This window comes from Chiloscyllium punctatum, chromosome 7, assembly GCF_047496795.1.
Source record: "Chiloscyllium punctatum isolate Juve2018m chromosome 7, sChiPun1.3, whole genome shotgun sequence".
In the NCBI taxonomy this organism is placed as follows: domain Eukaryota; kingdom Metazoa; phylum Chordata; class Chondrichthyes; order Orectolobiformes; family Hemiscylliidae; genus Chiloscyllium; species Chiloscyllium punctatum.
Window position 1 is genome coordinate 22915899 of NC_092745.1, and position 22142 is coordinate 22938040.

General features: G+C 45.6%; 1 gene segment (V, D, J or C); it reads left to right on the forward strand.

Annotated features, from left to right (window-relative positions):
• Positions 1-8252: 8252 nt before the first annotated feature.
• Positions 8253-21374, forward strand: LOC140479417 (immunoglobulin kappa constant-like). The segment is given in 3 exon segments: positions 8253-8319; positions 8505-8582; positions 20580-21374. Coding segments are annotated over 3 exon segments (456 nt in total).
• The last annotated feature ends 768 nt before the right edge of the window (positions 21375-22142 follow it).

The window sequence follows — 22142 nt, forward strand, 5'->3', positions numbered from 1 at the left end:
GGTGCGTCATTCCTCTATAAAATTGATTTGATGAAAGTATATTGACAAGCACCGCTGACAAAAACCAAAGAAATTTCTGCCTTTACTGCATTCTGGAACTTTGTACACAATGGAAAACTCAAATACATTTGAAACATGTTGGGAAGACAGGGTATAGACTGAGAGCAGAAGTGAAGAAAATTAGTTGTATTCGGGAAATGGTTTTGGAAAATTTATGGGATTAAATTTTGAGAAATCCGCAGGGACCAATAACCTACATTTCAGATTACTTCAGGAATTGCCCAAAAATTTTGCGAACATTGGTGTTCAAGATTCTATCGATTCTGGAACTTTCCCAGTGACTGGAGAGTTGCGAATGTAACATCACTATTTAAAATGGGAGGGAGAGAGAAAAGTGGGCAACCTGGACCAGTCACCCTGACATTGGTATTGGGAAAAATACTCAAGTCCGTTGTGAAAGATTTAATCACTGAGCACGTGGAAAACAATGACAGTATTAGACAGAGTCAGCATTGTTTGCGAAAGGGAAATCATGCTTAACAAATTGACTGGAATTGTTCGAGGTTGTAATGAGCGGATTTGACAAAGGGGAGCCAATGGATGTAGTTTATCTGGAACATTCAGAAGGCTTTTATTCAGTCCCACAGGAGAAATTAGTGAATAAAAGTAAGACTCATGTGACTGGGGGCAGTGTACTGACATGAATACAGAACTGGTTGGCAGGCTGGAAACAAAGAGTAAAAAAAAAAGACCTTTTTTCTGAAAGGGCACCACAGGCCTGGATCCAGCTAGTCATATATTTGTTCGTGGTCTAGATGAGGGAACATAAGAGTAATATCTCCAAGTTTGCAGATGACACAAAGCTGGGTGGGAGGGGGAGCTGTGAAGAAGATGCAGAGATGTCTGTGTCCGTGTATACCAGTCACTGAAAGTCAGCGTGCGGGTACAGCAGGCAGTGCAGAAGGTAAATGATATGTTACCTTTATAGTGAGAGGGTTTGAGTCCAGGATCAGGGATGTCTTGCTGTAATTGTATGGGGCCTTAGTGAGACCACACCTGGAATATTCAAACCAAAATTGGTTCAGTGACAGGGGACAGAGGGTGGAAGCAGAAATTTGTTTATGTGACTGGGCCCAGTGTGCAGTGGGATACCACAGGGATCAGTGCTGGGTCCCTTATTGTTCAGGATGTATTGAAACAATGAAGATGAGAATGTGAGAGGTAAGGGGTGGGGGTGAGTGGATGATGACTGAGTTTGTAGATGACACGAGGTTTGGCAGATGGTTGACAGTGAGGAAGAAGGTCTTAGATTACATGAGGATCTAACTGGATTGGTCAGATGGGCAGATCAGAGTCAGATGGAACTTACCCCTGATAAATGTGAGGTGATGAACTTTGGACGATGTAACAGGTGAATAAGGTATTTATGAAGTCTTATGGGACACTTGCCTTTATCATTTCCAGTATACATGAGAAGAGCAGGGGAGATGTGTTGGAGCTATACAGAATTTTTGTTAGGCCACAGCTGCAGGACTGTGTGCAGTTCTGGTCACCACGTGATCGGAAGGATGGGATCGTACTGGAGGGGGTGCAGAGGATAGTCACCAGGATGTTGCTTGGGATGAAGCATTTCAGCGATGAAGAGAGGCTGGATAAGCTCGGGCTGTTTTCTTTGAAGCAGAGAAGGTGGAGGGGGACCTGATAGAGGTGTAAACGGGTATGACGGGAATGGACAGAATGAATAGAAAGCAGGTGTTCCTCTTCTTCGGAGTTGGCACACATTCACTGTGAAAGACAGGAGCTTCAGAGAGGATTTGAAGAGAAGGTTTTCACCCAGAGGGTGGTGGGGTCTGGTTTGAATTGTCTGGGCTGATCGTTGAGGAGGACTTTTAAAAGTACTTGGATTAACCCTTGAAATATCATAACATTTAAAGCTTTGGGCCTTGTGTTTGAAAGTTGGATGAATGCAGGTTTACTGTAGTTTGGATGGTACAGGTACAATGGGTCGAAGGGCCTCATCTGTACTGTGCAATTTTATGATTGCATTGTGTGCAGTTTTGGTTTCCTTATCTGAGGAAGGATGTTCTGACTGTGTAGGGAGGGCAGTGAAGGTTTACCAGACTGATTCCTGGGGATGACAGCACTTAGATCTGATGAGAAACTGGATCAGTTAGGATTATATTCCCTGGAGGTTAGAAGATTGAGGGGAGTCACATTGGAAACTCTAAAATCCTAACAGGACAAGGCAGGATGTTCCTGATGACGATGGAGTCCAGAATCAAGGATTAAAGTTTCAGGATATGGGAAAGGACATTTAGGGCTGAGATGGAGAGAAATGTTTTCATTCTACAGGAAGCCTGTAGAAGTTTCTGTCACTGAAAGCAGTTCAGCTCAAACCACTGAATGTTTTCCAGAAAGGACACGATACAGTTCTTAGAATGAAAGGGATCAAAAGTTATGGGGAGGAAGCAGGAACAGGCAACTGAGTTGGATGATCAGCCATGATCATATTGAATGGCAGAACAGGCTCGAAGGGCTAATTGGCCTAATCCTGCTCCGAGTTTCACTGTTTGAGAGACTGTTCTTCAACATGGAAACATATTGAATTAGAGAAAAAACATTTGCCTTGGGTTAGGAATTAGTTTGGAGTAGACAGAGTGAGGGGATAATGTGTGTGTCCTCCAATGAGCAAGAGGTGCATCGTGGAGTGCCCAGGGATCCATCCTATGACTTTAGCATTTCACAATATTTTTCAATGACTTGGATGAGGGAATAGAGAGCCATATATCCAAGATTGCTGACCACACTGAGTGAGGCAGCGAGGAGGAGGTTACAGAGATAGGGAGGGTGGATGGACAAGGCGGGACTTCAGAACAAGGACGAGAATTTGAAAATCGAGGTGTTGTTGGACCGGGAGCCAATGTAGGTCAGTGATGGCAGTGGGGGATGGAGATGGGATTTGTTGCGAGTTCAGATACGACCAGCAGAGTTTGGGATGAGCTGAAGTTTACAGAGGGCAGTGGCTGTGATGTGGCGCAGGACAACATTAGAATGATCACGTTTGGAGTCCCAAAGAAATGACCGAGATTTTCAGTGAGTGATCTCTGTGATGTGGAGGATTTGGGGCTCAGATCAGCCTCAAAGATGAGGCCAAGGTTGTAAGGAATCTGGTACTAAAAAAAATCTGAAAAAGCTGCACATTCTGCAAATGAGAAACAAAAACAGAAATTGCAGGAAAAGCTCAGCAGGTCTGGCACCATCTGTGGAGAGAAAGCAGAGTTAACATTTTAGGACAAGTGAATCTTCTCAGAACTGTTCTGAAGAAGGGTCATTTGACCCGAAAGGTTAACTCTGATTTCTTACCCAAGATGCGACCTGATCTGCTGAGGTATTCTGTTTTTTGTAAAGAGTCTGGTTGAGCAGCAGACAGTGCTCAGGGAGAGGGATGGAGTTTGTACCGGGAGCTGAAAAGGATGGTTTTGATCTTCCCAATATGTTTCCCAGTGAGCCTGGCTCCTCAGTCCTGACTGCTCTTAGCTGCTGCGATTGTCACTGATTGGACACTTATTATTAGAGATTCTGACCACAGCAGAAAGCCCCAGTGTAAAAAATAACTGCAAAGACTGTCAAATCGCAAGGTTGAAACTTCACCAAAAGAGGAAGTGAAAGAAGGAGCTCGGAGCAGCTGGACGTTTGTTACTGAGACGGGAGAAAACTGTGAACCATCTGCACTCCCTGGAATCTGACAGCACATAAGAACATTAAAACTAGGAGCGGGAGCAGGCTCTCTGGCCTCTCGGGCTGCTCTGCCATTCAGTAAGATCATGGCTGATCTTTTCATGGCCTCAGCTCCCCCTTACCCACCTTTTCACCAAAACCCTTGATTCATTTACTGTTCAAAAAATTACCTGCCTTAGCTTGAAAAACATTTACTGAGGAAACCTCAACCACTTCACTGGGCGGGGAATCGCATCGATTCACAACCCTCTGGGTGAAGAAGTTCCTTCTCAATTCAGTCCCAAATCTGCTACCCAGCACAGGAGGAGACCATTTAGCCCATCGTGTCTGTGAGTGATCCAGTTAGTCCCACTGCCCCCCTCTCTCCCAATAACACAGCAAATCTTTCCTTTTCAGCTCGATCTCCAGTTGCCTCTTGTAGACCTGGATCCACAGCAGAGACTGCCCCTAATCTATGCTCCAAACTGGCACCTCATTCATTCATTGGGAGGCAAACTGTCTGGGCTGGGAAATGGAGCTCAGGACCCTGAACATTCTCTCTCCCCTCCTGAGGGACATCTGATGCTGAGGTTTCGTTCTGTGGAGCTGTACAATATATTCCTACCATACACACTTCTCCATTCTTTGTGTAAAAGGCTCGAGCCTGCCAGCAGGATATTCAACTGCAGGAGCCGTCATCAATTTGACCAATTCTGACCACACCCACTCTCCTTAAACTTTCAACTAATTACTAATATCAAATCTGTCCATCTCCTCCTTGGTGTGAGACAGGGAAGGGGCCACTTCATTCCAGACAATTTGGAATTTATGGAGCACAGATGGAGTAAGCTGAGAGAGGATTTCAGAATGATGGAGTTCGGAGGTGGAATGAGCAGGAATAAGAGTTTCTGTGGTCAAGGGGATGATGCAGAGCAGAGAAGGACAATGTAGTTGAGTTTGAAATAAGATACCTATGTGATGGAGAGGATGTGGGATTTGAAGCTCCAATACTGAAGGGTCCAGTGGGAAAGAGGCCCAGGCTTATTGATGTCCATTGGACATTCCAGTGGGATGGAAGCACATGTTTCCTGATCTCTTTTGGAGGTTCCAATTGAGTCCCATGGAATTGGAATGTTGGCATTTCTTGCAGCAATTGGAATCTTGGTATTTAATTTAAAAGGACTGGATTACAGAAATAAAGAAATATTGTTACAATTCTATGAGGTATTGGTGAGACCACATCTGAAGCATTGTGTCAGTTGTGGTCTCCTTTCTTGGTGAAGGATATGGTGGCACTGGATGCAGTTCAGAGGATGTTCACCAGACTGATCCCTGGGATGAAAGGGCTGTCATATGAGGAATGGTTGAATAGCTAGCTTCTGTACTCACTGGAATTCAGTCGTATGAAGGGAGAATCTGAGTGAAGTATATAAGATGCTAAAGGGAATTGATTGGGCAGGCATGGAACAGATTTTTAACCTCTTGTGGGCCAGTCTTGAACAATAGGTCATCGCGATAGAGTGAGAGGAGGTTTGTTTAAAACTGGGATGAGGAAAAACTGCAGGTGGCACAGTGGTACAGTGGTGAACACTGCTGCCTCGCAGTGCCAGAGACACAGGTTCGATTCCACCCTGGGGCAACTGTATGGAGTTTGTGCATTCTCCCCCTGTCTGTGTGAGTTTTATCTGTGTGCTCCGATTACCTCCCACAGTCGAATGATGGACACATTCGGAGGATTGGCCATGCTAACTTAGCCATAGTGTCCAGGAAAGTGTAGGTTAGATTCATTCGTCATGGGAAATGTAGGGTTACCGGGAAAGGGTTCTGGAATGGATCTGGGTGGAATGCTCTTTGAAGGTTCGGTGTGGGCTTGTTGGGCTGAATGGCCTGTTTCCAGACTGTATGGAATCTGTTCCATTCCAACTACTTCTCTCAGAGTGTTGCGAATCTGTTGAGGTCAGTGCATAACACCCACCCCCCAGCTCTCCCATCCCCCTCCCCACTCCCCCTCTTCCTCAAGCACAGTAGAGGCAGAAATCAATCAACAGATTCAAGAAAGAAACAGATATCTTTCTGATGAAAAGCAGGCTAGAGGGCAATTGGGAGCAGTCTGGAAAGTGGAGAGGAGGTTAAGATCAGCCATGATCATGTTAAATAGCAAACGGGCTTGAAGTGCTAAATTACCTTTTCCTGCTCCTCATTCCGAAGTTCAATCTTGCTAAGGCAATGAGATCCTCTTTGTTTACTGGTCTGTATTGGAGGATCCAGTCACAAAGAGTCACATGTTTACTGGTCTGTATTGGAGGGTCCAATTTGAAGCTGGTCCATATTTACTGGTCTGTACTGGAGAGTTCAATGAAATGGAGGCCTTTCACTCCTGGTTTCTATTGGAGGGCCCAGCAGGAATAAGGTCTATGATAACTCGTCTCTTCTGGAGTATTCAGTGGGAAATAGACCCATTTTTACTGGTCTCCATTGGAGGCCCAAGTGGCAAAGAGGCCTGTGTTTAATGGTCTCTACTGGAGAGTTCAGTGGGAATAAATTCCATACTTACTAATCTCCACTGGACAGTCCAGTGGGACATGAATACCGTCGTGAGTGTGGGGCCCATTTCCTTTTTATAGTAAATGTGTGAAGGTCCAATCCTTATACCAGTAAAACTAGAGCTTGACCATGGAAGGGGAAGGTGAGGGGAAAGGCTGGAATATGTTGTGAATGGACAGGATGGGTCAATGGGTCAGAGCCTGTCCTATCCCTCCAGCTCACTGATGGCCTGAGGATCTCCTCTCTCTGCTGGGCCTTCATGGAATGAGGTTTGTGTCCAAACCAGTCCCCAGTAAAAATAGGCCAACAGCACAGAATTGCCCTTCATTTCACAAGAATCTGACCATCTTCCTGAGAGAGGCCAAACCCTGGTCAATGTGGGAAATGGGGCTTTATTCTAGGAGTAGACATACTCCTGGTGTCAAGGGTTAACATCAATTAGTGGGGTAGAGCTGGAGCAGATTTACCCTGTATTTAACTTTTACCATTTGGGACATTGTTAGAAAGGCAGAGAGAGGGAGACATAGTGAGTGAGAGGGAGAGAGAGAGAGAGAGAGAGAGAGAGAGAGAGAGATTGTTGGCGAGAGGCATAGAAGGACAGGGTGTGAAAGTGAGAGAGAGCGGGATAAAGAGTCTCAGGCAGTGTAAGATGAGTAAAAGGGGGAGAGAGAGTGGGAGAGAGAGGCAGAGATGGTGGGGTTGAAGAATAGAGATAGAGCAAGATCGAGTATGAGACAGTGAGACTCAGAGAGATCGGACAGAGAGAGAGAGACAGAGAGAGAGACAGAGTAGGTGTGAGACAAAGAGTAAAGGCAATCCAGTGAAAGAGAAAGACAGACATGCAGACAGGTCCTGGTCACCACATTATGAGAAGGATATAACTGTACTCAAGAGGGTGCAAAGATTTCCCAGGAGGGTGTGAGCTATGAGGAAGGATTGGAAAGGCCAGGATTGTTTTTCTTGGAGCAGTGAAGGTTGAGAGGGAACCTGCTGAAGGGCAAAAAGATTATGAGGGGCAGGGATAGAGTGGACAGGAAGGCAACTTTTTCCATGAATAGAGGGATCAATATCCAGGGGCAGAGATTAGAGATTACACAAACATACAGAGATAGAAACAGAGAGCAGGAGTAGGGTAAGGGTTAGGGTTAGGGTTAGGGTTTGGCCCTGTGAGTCTGCTCTGTTATACAATATGACCACGGCTGATCCTCTCCCTCAATGCCAAGCTGGGATTGATGTTGCCAGAGCATTGATGACCAGTACAGACTTATTAAATGCTATTCACGTCATTGAACTTCTGATTGAGGGAGAGAAACAGAAGATATATGAGAGAGAGAGAGAGAGAGAGACCGCAAGTGTACATTGTGAGATTGAGTGAGAGAGGGCGAGGCATTTAATTGCTGCCCCAGGACTCACTGTTCTAATGTCCTGGAATAACGCCTGTTATAGAGATCAGTTAGAGAGCGACCGGAAGGAGGGAGATAGACAAAGAGAGTGAGGCAATTAGAGATTGAGGGTATAAGGAGAGAATGAGTGAGGAAATAGTCAGTAATATAAGTGAAGGGGAAAAATAAATTATAAGAAAGAGAGAGAGAGAAAGAGACCAACCAACACAAAAGGAAAAGGAGATAAACAGAGTGTCAAGCATACATTGAAAAAGGGAAAGATATAAATGGTTATATAATTGGGAGAGGACAGAGTCGGAGACGGAAATAGAAAAAGAGGGAGAAAGTAAACGAATAACAGGAATATATACAAGAGAACGATGAGAAAGAGAACAAAGGGAAAAGGGAGAAAGGAAGTATGAAAAGGAAGGATGAGAGAGAGAGAGAGAGAGAGAGAGAGAAAGAGAGAAGAGGAAGTGTGAGGGGTTGACGTGGCTCTCTTCGCCTGCTGCCATTTACATACTGAGGAACACCCAGTCAGACTCTCACAGGCTGCAGCTTTATAAAGCAGAGCCCAGTGAAGGGAGAGTTTATCAGGAACCAGGCACAGGGATAGGAGCACACACCATGATTTCACACATCCAGCTGATCTGGCCCCTGGCATTCTATGTCGCAGGTACAAAACTCTCTCCTTATACTTGAATCTTTAGCTGCTCTTCATTTCACTCCAATTCCACTGACTTGTGATTGAAGGGAAAATGCTGAAACCAGAGGAATGCTCAGTGTCTCCGACAGTCTCTCATTTGACCGGCTCTTTCTGTGACAGTTCTGACTTCACTGTGTTTCTCTCTGACCCCTCAGGTATCAATGGGGACATCACCATGACCCAGTCTCCCCCAGTGCTGTCAGTGGGACTGGGCCAGACCGCAACCTTCACCTGTACGGCCAGTCAAAGTATTAGCAATGTCCTTGCTTGGTACCAGCAACGAGAAGGTCAGAAACCCTCTCTTCTGATCTATGCTGCAACATCTCGATATACAGGAGTCTCGGACCGATTCACCGGCAGTGGATCAGGGACCAGTTTCACCCTGACAATCAATAATGTTCAGAATGAGGATGTCGCTGACTATTATTGTCAGAACTACTATAGCAGCTCCACTCTACACAGTGATACAAAGCCATACACAAACCTCAAGACACACAGCACCACCTCGTGCCCTGACACATGAATCAGTTGTATAAAATGTATAATAATGGACACACAGTCTGAACTGACACGTCCACAATTAGATATAAATGAAACTGAACAAATTACCCCATGCTGGGATTGTCACTGTCCACTACACACTCCAGCCCCCGTGCTGTCCACCACTCACTTGAAGACCTCAAGTTTCCCTCTTACACTCCATGGCCACTTGTGAAGATCAGCTGCAAGATTTAATATAGAAAAATAAATTTCATAAAGCTCCCAAGCCCATCTGGACACAGAGAGAGACAGAGACAGAAAGACACATGAATGAGGGAGAGACAGAGAGGGGCAGAAAGAAGTTGAGAGTGAAGGAGAGACTGGGAGACAGGGAGAGGTTGAGAGTGATGGGGGGAAGCAGAGAGTAGAGGTTTTTGTACAGCCTCTGCACTGGGAGCTCTCACTGTGGTCCACGTTCGGTAAAGGAACCAAGCTCAGACTGAGTAAGTAAACCTCAATCCGCCGTTATTAAACCAGTCAATACTGACACACTCTTTCTAAAATACAGTTGCTGAATTGTTGAAGGTGTTAGTGGGGAGCTGCAGTGAACGAAATGGTTGATTGAGGAGCACTGTGTCTAACAGGGTGTACACCTGTATTTCTTTAGTCCCATTGCCCCCTTTAAACAGCAATATATAAGTCAGTCTGTTTTACTCACCGTGTGGAGGAGCTCTGTCCATTTGCAGCCTGTAGTCCCATTCCTGCAGCATGAAGTGAAATCAGTGAGTAGCCTCCTGTCAGTCTCAGTGTGACAGACACGGACAGAGTTTGATGTGAGCTCTGGCTCCCTGTCCCAGTCTCTGGTCTCACTGACCTCAGCAGCAGCAGCAGCAGCAGCAGTAGCACAGTGAGACACCGAGCTCCCACCTCCCCCAGCTTTAACTCTGCTCAATCACACAATCACAGAATTGTTACTGTGCACAAGGAGGCCATTCCACCCATCCTGTCTGTACTGATTCTCTGAATGAGCAATTTACAGAGTGTCATTCTCCTGCTATCTCCCTGTCACCCTGCTCATTGTTCCTTTTCAAATAACAGTCTCATTCCCTTCGGAATGTTTCAATTGAAGCTGCCTCCACCACACTCTCAGGCAGTGCATTCCACACCTTAACCACCCACTGGCTGAACATGTTGTTCCCCATCTCACTTTTGTTAATTTCACTTCTAACTTTCAATCTGTCGTCTCTCGGTCTCAATCATTTCTCAATTGGAAACATTTTCTCCCTATTTACTCTGTCCAGGCCCCTCCTGGTTTTAATTCCTCAAACAAATCTCCTCTCTGCATTCTCCAAAGAAGACTAACCAAATTCTCCAATCAATCTGTCTCCCTGATGTTCCTCATCCCTGGAATGATCTTCAGGAATATTCTTTGCCATTTCTACAAAACTTCACCTCCTGCCTGAATTATTCACATTTCCTATGGCCCTCATGATTTTATAAACATCTATAAGTTCACTTCTCAGCCTCTTATGCGTCAGAATAAAAAGTCTCAACTTTTCCAGCCTCTCACAGTCATGGAGTCAACAGACCTTTCAGTTTAACTTGTCCATGATAACCAGATATCCTAAACTGACCTCATCCTATTAACTCGCATTTGGCTTCCATCCCTCAAAACCCTCCCTATCAAGTTCCCATCCCAATGTGTTTTAAATGCTGTAATAGTATCTGTCTCCAATACTTTCTCTGGCAGCTCGATCCAGACACACACCACCCTCTGTGTGACAAGATACCCCTCAGGTCCCTTTTGAATATTTTGCCTCTCACCTTAAATCTATGCCATCTTGTTTGGACTTCCTTTCCCAAGGAAAAGGCCTTGGATATAACCCTGTCCATGCCCCTCATGATTGTATAAACATCTATAAGGTCACCACGAAGCCTTAGATGCTGCAGGAAAAGTAGACCCAGTTTCTTCAGCCTTTCCCTACAGCTCAAACCCTCCAATTCCTGGCCATGTTCTTGTAAGTATTTTCTGCAGCTTTTTAAGTTTAACAGCATCCTTACTATTGCGAGGTGATCAGGATTGTTTACATTATTTCAAAAGTGGCCTCACTAATCTCCTGTACAGCTGCAACATGATGTCCCAACTTCTATACTCAAAGCAATGACCAATAAAGGCAAGTGTACCCAACAACGTCTTCATCACCCTGTCTACCTGTGACCCCACTTTCAAGTAATAATGCACTTGCATCTTCAATCCGAGGACTCTTTGTTCAGCAAAACTCCACAGGGTCCTACCACTGTATAGGTTCTTCCCTGGGTTGCCTTTCCAAAATGCAACATCCCACAGTTATCTAAACTGAACTCCATTTTGCACACATCTGCCCTTTGCCCCATCTGATGAAGGTCCCGCTGTACCCTGAGCTGAATTTCTTTACTATCGACGATCTCACCAATTTTGATATCATCTACAAACTTACTGTAATTCCGAGATTCACATCCAAATCATTTCTTTATATGATAAAAGTAGTGAACCCAGCACCAATGTTAGTGGCACACAACTATTCACAGATCTCCAGTCTGAAAAGCAACCTATTACCACCACTCTCTGTCTCCTCTCTTCAATCTAATTTTTTTTATCCCAATGACTCACTCCCCCTGGATCCCATGTGGTCTAACCTTACTAACCAGTCTATCATGTGGAACCTTGTCAAAAACTTTACTGAAGTCCATATAGACTATGTCGACTGTTCTGTCTTCATCAATCTTCGTTGTCACCTTCTCAATCAAATTCAGGAGACATGATTTCCTATGCATAAAACCACATAGATTATCCAAAGAATGTAAATCCTATCCCACAGAGTCCACTCCAACATCTTACCCAGCACTGACATCAGGCTCACTGGTCTATAGTTCCCCTGGCTTTTCCTTATAGTCTTTCTTAAATAATGGCATAACATTAGCCAACCTCTCTGGTTCTCCAGCACCTTACCCATGTATGTCGGTGATACACACTTCTCAGCAAGGGCCCCAGCAATCTCTTCCCTAGTTTCCCACAATGTTCTGGGATACACATGATCAGGTCCTAGGGTTTATCTACTACCTTTATGTGTTTTCAGATCTTGAGTGTCTCCTCTTTTGTGTGTGATCTCTTTTCAAAGACATCACTATTTTTCCAAATTCCCTAGCTTTCTCCACAACAAATCCTGACCTGAAATATTTGTTTGGGATCTCACCCATCTCTTGTGTCTTACCAAAATACAGCACTCACATTTATCTGAATTAAACTCCATCTGCCATTCCTCAGCCCACTGGCCCAATTGCTCAAGATTCCATTGTATTCTTCGACACCCTTCTTCACTGCCAATAATTAGATTAAAGTCTCGACAGTGTGGAAACAGGCCCTTCGGCCCAACAAGTCCACACCGATCCTCCGAAGAGTAACCCACCCAGACCCATTTCCCTGTCAGTAATGCATCTAACACTGTGGGCAATTTAGCATGGCTAATTCACCTGACCTGTACATCTTTGGACCATGGGAGGAGACCAGAACACCCGACAGAAACCCATGCAGACACAGGGAGAATGTGCAAACTCCACACAGACAGTCATCCAAGGCTGGAATCGAACCTGTGACCCTAGCACTGTGAGGCTGCAGTACTAACCACTGAGCCACCGTGCTGCCCCACCTGAGCCACCACTGAGCCACCGATGCCACCTGAAAATTCACCTGATCACACTCTCACAACTCTGGGCTCTCCCTGCCCATTACACTGCTACTATCCCAGTCTATATTCAGAAACTAAAGACCCCCTGCCCATTTATAACAACTCTATCATATTTGCAGGTCTCTGTAAATTCATGCATTTGTATTCCTCCACATCCTTCCCACTGGGAGGTGACTTATTGACGGCACTGAGGATTCTGTGTTCCTCTCTGACATTCCCTCCTGGCTCCCACAGCACTGCCAAGTTAGTTTAAACCCTCTCTCATAGCACTCGTAAACCACCTCACAAGAGTCTAATGCACTCCCTCAGGGATCCTCTTTCCAGCCTCACAGTCACCTGTGTTCACCTCCTGATTCTATTCTCACCTGCGTGCGGCATTGGGAGTAATTCGGAGATTCCTCCTTTTGTGTTCCTGCTGCTTATTCCCTACAGAGCTCCCGAACTTCTGACTGCAGGACCATGTTCCTTTTTCTCCATCCATCACTCGGTCCAATGCGGTCCAATGCGGCCTGTTCCCCCTCTCCCCTCAGGGTGCTCTGCAGCCGCTCAGTGACATCCTTGACCCTGGCACCAGGGAGACAACACACCATCCTGGATTCCCATCTGCAGCTGCAGAAACACCTATTGATTGCCCTTACTCTCGAATATCCTCTCAGTATCGCTCTTCCAGTCTTCCTTGTGTCCTCCTGTACAGCTGAGCCCCCCACGGTGGTGCCAGGGACTTGGCTATGGCTGCACTCCACAGATGAACCATCATTCTCATCAGGATTTTGAACTGAATCCTGGTTGGAGAGTGGGAGGCACTCTGGGGATTCCTGTACTAGCTGCCTGGTCCTGTTGGACTGTCTGCTGCTCCCCCATTCCCTCTCTCCCTGCATACTCTGAAGCTGCAGAGTGACCACATCGAGAAACGTGCTCTCCACGGAGCTCGCAGCTTCACGGACTCTCCACACTTACACCAGCTGCTGCTCAAGCTCCAGAACCCGGAACTCCAACTGCTGTCACTGACCACACCTCCTGCTCTCATGGTATTCCAGGAGCTGGGAAGCATTCTGAAGTTCTCACCTAAATGCACACTCTCTCCACTCTTTGGTTATCTGTTGACAATATTCTGATGATAAACAGCGCCAGCATGGCTCACCGTCCAGTGGGTTCAGTGTTCCAGCGTTTTGGGGAAACTCTCCAGAAGACTTTAAGAAATAGGAGCAGAAATCAGCCATTCAGCCCATTGAATCTGCTCTGCCATTTGATCTTGGCAGATATGCTTCTCACCCCCATTCTCCTGCCTGTTCCACAGGAACTTTCCATCCCCTTAACAATCACGAACCTATCTATCTCTGTCTTTAATACACTCAGTGACTTGGCCTCCACTGCTCTCTTGCACAATGAGTTCCACAGATTCACCACCCTCTGGCTGAAGAAATCCCTCCTCATCACAGCTCTAAAGAGTCGGCCTTTCATTCTGAGGCTGTGCCTTTGTTACCGAGTCTGTCCTGTTTTTGGAAACATCTTTTCCACAACCACTCTATCCAGGTTGATCAGTATTCAGCAAATTTCAATAAGATCCCTCCTCATCCTTCTAAACTCCATCGAGTGCAGACCCAGAGTCCTCAACCACGCCTCATATGACAAGCCCTTCATCCCCAGGATCATTCTTGTAAACCCCTCCAATGCCAGCACATTGTTTCTTAGAACATGGGTCCCAAATCTGTTCACAATATTCCAAATGCAGTCTGACCAGAGCCTGACTCAGCCTCAGCAGTACATCTCTGCTCTTGTATTCTGGCCCTATTGAAATGAATGCTTTCATTTCATTTGCCTTCCCAAGCACAAACTGGACCTGCCTGTTAAGCTGAAGAGAAACCTGAATGAGGTTTGTGCTTTAGATTTCCAAAGGCTTTCCTCATTTAGCAAACAGGCTATGCATCCTTCTTTTATTCTATCTGCCACTTCTTTGAGAACTCTCAGAGCCTCTCCAGGACCTTTTACAGCCTTCCCACTTCCTCAACACTCCCTGTCCCTCCACCTATCTCATGTCACCTGCAAACTTAGCAACAATGTCTTCACTTCTTTCATCCATATTGTTCATGTATAACGTGAATAATTATGGTCCCAACGTTGATGCCTGCAGAACTCAACTCGTCCCCAGCTGCCATCTTTTCTCACTCTCTGCTTTATACCAACCTGCCAGTCCCAGTCCTCAGTCCATGCTAGTACATTGCCCCTAAAACTATGGGTGCTTATCTTACGTCAAATACCTTCTGGAAATCCAAATACATTACTTCCTCGGACTCTCCTTTGACTGGCTCATTGCCTCCTCAAAGAATTCTAACAGATTTGCCAGGCATGACCTCCCCTTGATGAAACCGTGTTGACTCAGCCCTATTTTACCATTGCACTTCCAAGTCCTCTGCAATTTTATCCCGAAATCGAATTCTAAAATCTTACCAATAACTGAGTCCAGGCTAACTGACATATAATGTACCATCTTCTACCTCCCTGCATTCTTTAACAGGGTTGGTATGTGAGCCCTTTTTTTTATCCCTTACCCCCACCAAATCTCCACCTCCACACCCTGACTCCATTGATTCCTTAAAGATCATCACCAATGCCTCCACACTCTCCTCAGTGATCTCCTTCAGAACACACGGGTGTAGTTCATCCAGTCTGGGTGAGTTATCCATATTAAGACCTTTCAGCTTACCCAGTGCCTCCTCCTTAGTAACGGACACTACACTCCCCTCTGCCCCTAACAGTCTTGAAGTACTGGAATGCTGCTGGTGTTTTTCATGGTGCAGACTGATGCAAAGTACCGATTCAATTCCTTGGCTATTCCATCATTTCCTACTATTCTTTCTCCAACCTCACTTTTCCAGTAATCCAATGTCTATTTTTGCCTCCCTCTTCCTTTTTATATATCTGCTAAAAGTCTTGCAATCTTATTTTGTATTACTGGCGAGCATACCCCCACATTTCACCTTCTCCACCCTTCATGCTTTTTTAGTTATCCTCTACTGGTTTTTAAAGACTTCCTAATTCTCTGACTTCCTACTATTCTGCACCACATTGGATGCCTTTTCTTTTGCATTTATGCTGTCCGAGACCTCCGTCAACAGCCGTGATTGCCTTGTCCTCCCCTGAGTATGTTTTTTTTTTCTTTTTTGGGATGAATTCCTACGCTACTTCCTGAATTACTCCCAGAAACTCTGCTGTTTGCTGCTTCACCATCTTACCTGCTCGGCTCCCCTTCCAGTCAACTCTGGCGAGTGCCTTCCTCATGTCTTTGTAGTTCTGTTTACTCAACTGAAATACTGTTCCATCTGATTGTAGCTTCTCCCTCTGAAGCTACAGGGGGAATTCCATCATATTAGGGTCCCTTATCCACAGGGATACTTTCACCTTAAACTCACTAATCAGGTTTGCCTCATTAGACATCACTAAATCCAGACCTGCCTGTTCCATAGTGGCTCAACCACAAGCTGCTCCAAAAACCATCTCGTAGATATTCCTTGAAATCCTTTTCTTTAGACGCACTACCCAGTCCACCCATCCGTTGAGGTCTACCCTGATATTTAGTTTATGCCTTTTCTGTATCCTGATTGATTTTATTCCCCACACCCTGATTACTGCTTGGAGAACTGAACATAACCTGCATCAGATTCTTTATTGCGATTCCTCAACTATTCCCACAGATTCTACACCTTCTGACTGTCTATTACTTCTTGCTATTGATTGAATTTTATTTCACACTAACAAGGCAACTCTTCCCCCTCTGACCATCTGCCTGAACTTTTGATAGGACATGTATCCTTGGATATTTAGTTCCCAGCCGGGATCCCCTTACAGCCATGTCTCTGTGATACCCACAACATTGTACCTGCCAGTTTCAATCTGCACGACAAGCTCATTGTGTATACTGTGTGTATTTAATTACATCACCCTCAGTCCTGCATTGACTGACCTCCTTCCCATCATTGTCTCTTATTTGCTGTGCTTGATGTTCGACTCTTGTTACTTTCTGTACTCTCTGTCCTTGTACGTCTTCTAGAAACTTGAATAACCTCTCCTGAGCCTTCCTCCACTTTAACGAGTTTAAATTCCTTGGACACTCAATTTACCTGGATTTATGGCGTCACTTTGTCTACCTTACTCGGAATACTTCGTGCATTTAGATACAAACCCTTTAAGTTTGTTCTGTTATTGATTTTCCCTGCACTTCTTTAGTCCCTTTGATATTGAAAACATCCATCCCTATCTTTTATTTTCTGGTAACAATCAATCCCATCGCTAACCAGCAATCGTACCTTCTCCTTCACCTTCTGTTTTCTCATTTTCCATCCAAGTGAACCAAATTACTTTATCGTTGTGTTGACTTCAGGCATGGTGGCCCAGTGGGTAGCACTGCTACCTCAGAGCACCAAGGACGCGGGTTTAATTCCTGCCTTGGGAAACTGTCTGTGTGGTGTTTGCACATTCTCCCTGTGTCTGTGTGGGTTTCCCCCAGGTGCTCTGGTTTACTCCCACTGTCCAAAGATGTGCAGGTCAGGTGAATTGGCCGTTCTAAATTCCAGACAGTGTTCGCTGAAATCGTCAGGAGTAAAAGTACGGAAGGTTTCTCATTGGGCTGTTGTTCGGAGAGTTGATGTGGACTTGTCAGGCTGAACTACTATTTCCATACGGTAGGGAATCTAATCAGGCCAATATTTATCATAATCCAACATCATTAATGCTCTTTGATCTCATTGCATCGAGTTGGATCTTGCTGTGTAGAAACTGGCTGCCACGTTCCTGACATTGCAACTGTGACTGCTTGTCAAACAAAACTGTCTGGAAATATCTTTGGAAGAGCCTAAAATGTTAAGGGCTGGATTGATGCCCATATCCCTCTAAACTCTTCCTATTTACATGTGCATGCCTTTTAAATATTGTAATTGTACCAGCCTTCACCACTTCTTCTGGCAGTTCATTTAACACATTTAACACCCCCTGAGTGAAAACGTTGCCCCTAAGGTCCCATTTAAAACTTTCCCCTGTCACCTTCAGCCTATGCCTTCCAGATCTGGACTCCCCCACTCTGGAGAAATGATCATCTCTATTCACCTTATCTATGCCCCTCATGATTTTATAAACCTCTATACGGTCACCCATCAACCAGTAAAGATCCAGGGAAAACAGCCTCAGCATATTCAGCCTCTCCAGATAGCTCAAACCCTCCAACCTTGGCAGCATCCTTGTAAATCTTTTCTGAACCACTTTAAGATTCACAACATTTTCCCTACAGCAGGGAGACCAGTATTCCAAAAGTGCCCGAACCAACGTCCTGCACAACCGCAACAGCTCCCAACTCCAATACTCAATGCACTGACCAATAAAGGAAAGCAAACCAAATGACTTTGTCACTACCCCCCCACCTCTCCCACCCCCTCCCCCCCTTACCCCCCACCGACCTGCAACTTCACTTTCAGTGAACTATTCTTCTTTTTTTGGATGAACTGGGAGTCTTTCAGTTGTGAAAGATGCCATTCCATGGCACTGTTGGATGAAGAGCAGGCAGATCCCCCGGTGTCCCTGATCAATATTTATCCCCTAATCAAAATCACTGAAAATCTATTTCTCTGCTATTTATCATACTATGTTGGGGATCTCGCTCTGCACAGTCTGCTGGAAAGATCCATTGGGACATCTTGAGTTGGGGACAGGTGCTACACAAATGCAAGTCTTTCTTTAAGATTGAAGTCTCCTGATCCGGACATTCACCCATTGTCTGTGCACTATCACCTTCCGGGGGCATGGGGTCATTAGGAGCAGTGACCCAAAGGACACTGACACTCTTTGCAGTCTCACCCTTGACCTCAGCCCAGCAGTGTGCAGTACGGTTTGAAATGTAATCTAGAACCTTCTACACAGACACCCCAATGTGAATCTTTCCCGAAGTGTGTGGATCCGATTCTGCTCCAATGTTCTCAGATAAAGCTCTCCTGATCTGTGGGTGATCGGAGGTTTGTTAAAGAGGTATCGAGCTCCATCCCACTTTCCAGCTCTTGCTCCATAACACTGGAGGTTTCGCTGTTTGAAGTGAATATCCAAATATTTTCTCAATGTGATGAGGGTTTCTGCCTCTCCCACCTTTTCAGACAGTGAGTCCCACATCCCACCAGCCTCTGGGTGAAAACAAATACCCTCAACTCCCCTCTAATCCTGCCCCCAACCGATTTCAATCTCTCCCCATGGTTATTGCCCTCTGTGCTGGTGGAAATCAGTCCTTCCCACCCACTCTGTCCAGGCCCCTCATCATTTTACACACCACAATCAAATCTCCCGTCAGCCTCCTCTGTTCCAAAGAAAACACTCCCAGCCAAACCAATCATTCCTCAAAGGTCAAAGTCCCCATTCCAGACAAACACCTCGTCTGTCCCCATCTCTAATGGGATCACATCCTTCCTGTAATGTGGTGATCAGAACCATACACTGTTCTCTCACTTGCTCTAACTGGGGTTTTATACTGTTCCACAATAAACAAACTTCTTGCTTTCGCTGTCAACCAATAATGAGATAAAGGAGGTGATGCTCTAATGGTGTTATTGCTGACCTGTTAATCCAGAGATCCAGATAATGTTCTGGGCACCAGGGTTAGAATTCGGCAGATGGTGGCATTCAAATTCAATCAAAGAAAATCTGGAATTTAGAGTCTAATGACGACCATGAAACCATCGTTGTTTTTCAGGAAAAAGCCATCTGATTCCCTAATGTCCTTTAGGGAAGGAAACTGCCATCCTTCCCATGTGACGACAGACCCACAGCAATGTGGTTGACTCTAAACTGCCCTCTGGGTGATTAGCGATGGGCAATACATGCTGCCAATCCAGCAATGCCCTCATTCCGTCAAGGGAAAATGAAGAACAGTTGATCCCATGTGTCTTCTTACCACCTTACTGACCTGCATTAATCACCATAGCCACATCTTCCACCTCCACAAACATTTGACTTGCAGCTTCAAATTGACAAGAGACATTCCTTCATTATCTGAGAAAGAGATAGAAACATCCAAACCAGGAGCAGCAGTCGGAAATTCGGCCCCAAAACCTGCTCGACTATTCAATATGATCATGGCTGATCATCCAACATTCTCCCCTGTTCCTGCTTTCTCCCCAAATTCTTTGATCCCTTTAATCCGAAGAACTATATCTCATTCTTTCTTGAACACGTCCTGCATCTCATTCCCTGATGCTCATAAATTGGATGAGAATTATTGGGTTGTTGTTTTGTGACCAGTCTGGACACAATGGGCTGATGGGCCTTTTGGGTCTCTCTGACTCGATGATTCTATTATTATAATTTATGAATAACTGAGTACAGAAGACTGACCCCTGGGGCACCCTAAGTTGTAATTACCTGTCATTCAGAAAAAAGACTCCTTCTTTCTGTCCTGTATGCCAACCAGTTCCCAATCCATGTCAGTACATGACCCCCAATCCTCTTGTTCATTTGGTCTAGATCTGGGAGTCCCACCCTTACTCTTTGTGGGAACAGATTCTGAACAATCTCTGTCTCGTCCTTCGAGGACTCCCATTGTCTTGACACTGATTTCCCACAATGCCGCTTGTTCCGATCCACTTTTCCCAAAACACCACACAGTTGAGTAAAATGAAACCTTTAACACTTACTCCATGGTTCTCAATTTCCATCCCTCCTCTCAATCTCACTGAGTTCTGATCACTGTCACGAAAATGCTCCCCCATTGACAGCCCTTCCAGGTGCCCACATTCATTTTATAAACAATGATCCAAAACTGTCGGTTCTCTCTCTGCTGCTTCACCATCACTTTCTCTGGAGCAATTAGGGATGGGTAATAAATGCTGGCCCTGCCAGTTACACTCACATCCCAAGAAGTAATTTGAACAATGCCTGGTCATTTGTTGGGTTTATTCTGTATTGACGACAAATGTTCAAAAAGATTGTATGGACAGTGAAGGGTTGAATTCCCTTCCAGTGGTAGGAATTAAGATTGTTTCTTTTGTCTTTCAGGCCGTGACAACTCTCAGCCCAAGCTGACCCTGCTGCCCCCCTCCCCGGAGCAGGTCAATGCCAAGGGCACTGCCACCCTGGTGTGCCTTGCCAATCACTTCTATCCCGATGAGCTGGAGGTGCAGTGGAAGAAGGATGGTGCAGTCATTTCGGACGGGGTTCAGACCAGCAACTACCTGCGAGCTTCGGACAGCACCTACAGTGTCAGCAGCCTGCTGACCCTCTCTGGGTCTGACTGGGAGTCCAACGCTCGCTTCTCCTGTGCCCTCACCCACGTGACCCTCCCCTCTCCCCTCAGCAAGAGTATCAGTAGATCAGAATGTGTGTAGAGTGTTTGAGACAGTCCACAGAGGAGACACAACTTTAAATAGAACAAGTCTGAGCTGGCAGGACAAAGGTCATTGTCAGAACTGAATTTCAACTCTCTTCATTCTCAGGATTGCTCAGAGAAACTTCTGAGGTTTGGATGTTAAAACAGGTCATTGGGGTAGCGGCAAGAGAGCTTTACACTGTGTCAAACCTCATACTGTCCTTGTCCTGGGAGTGTTTGATGGGGACAGGATTGCCTTGTGATGTCAGCTGTACAAACCAATGTGAACCTCAGAAGTCTCTGTTTCAGTAAACCATAGCTCCTTCCTGCTCAGCCTCCAGATCCAATTTAAGGCTTTATCGCTGTGTAAAGCGACAGGATTCTCATGTTATTGAGAAAATCTCTCCAAGTGTTTTCCTCAAGCTGCATTGTGGCTGTGAAGTTGAGCAGCTTCCTCTGTCTGGGCGACTAATTCCAGTTTCTTTTTTCTGTCAATTGAATGTGGAAAAGTAAATAAAGGTGAAGATTCAGTCTCTGTCTCTGTTTGCTTTGGAAATTTTTAAAAAACTTTTTCTTTTTCTTTTTCTTTTTTTTTCCTTTTTTTGTGATCAAGACTCTCTTTCTTTTTTAACCCCCCACACTACCGCCTAACTGCGGTAGTGCTTATTTTACCCCAGCACCCATGGTGTGTATGTGTGTGCAGGTGTGAGACACAGTGAAGGACACAAAGTGCACGAATCTTTATTCAATTTCCACCACCAGGAAGATAGGAAAAACACCCGAGTGGCCAGTGACAAGCACTGCCCTTCAAACCAAAGGGCAATGCTGTGTGATCAAAAAGGTGAAGGGGAGGGTAGGGACTAAATCGAAATAGAGTTGGAGGGAGAAATAATGCACTCCACTCCCTGCGGAGCCCACCTCTCCCTGAACGACTCCAGGGTGTTGGTGGGCACCGCGTGCTCCTTCTCCAAGGACACCCGGGCTCTAAAGTAATCCCGGAAGATAGGCAGGCAGTCGGCCCTAACGACCCACTCCACGGCCCGCTGCCTGGACCTGTTGATGGCCAGTTTGGCCAGGCCAAGGAGCAGACCCACGAGGAGGTCTTCAGACCTGCCCTCCCTCCTCCGTACCGGGTGTCCGAAGATCAGGAGCGTGGGACTGAAGTGCAGCCAGAAACAGAGGAGAAGGTTTTCGAGAAAATCAAAAAGGGAGTGCAAACGCCCACACCCAATATATACATGATCCACGGACTC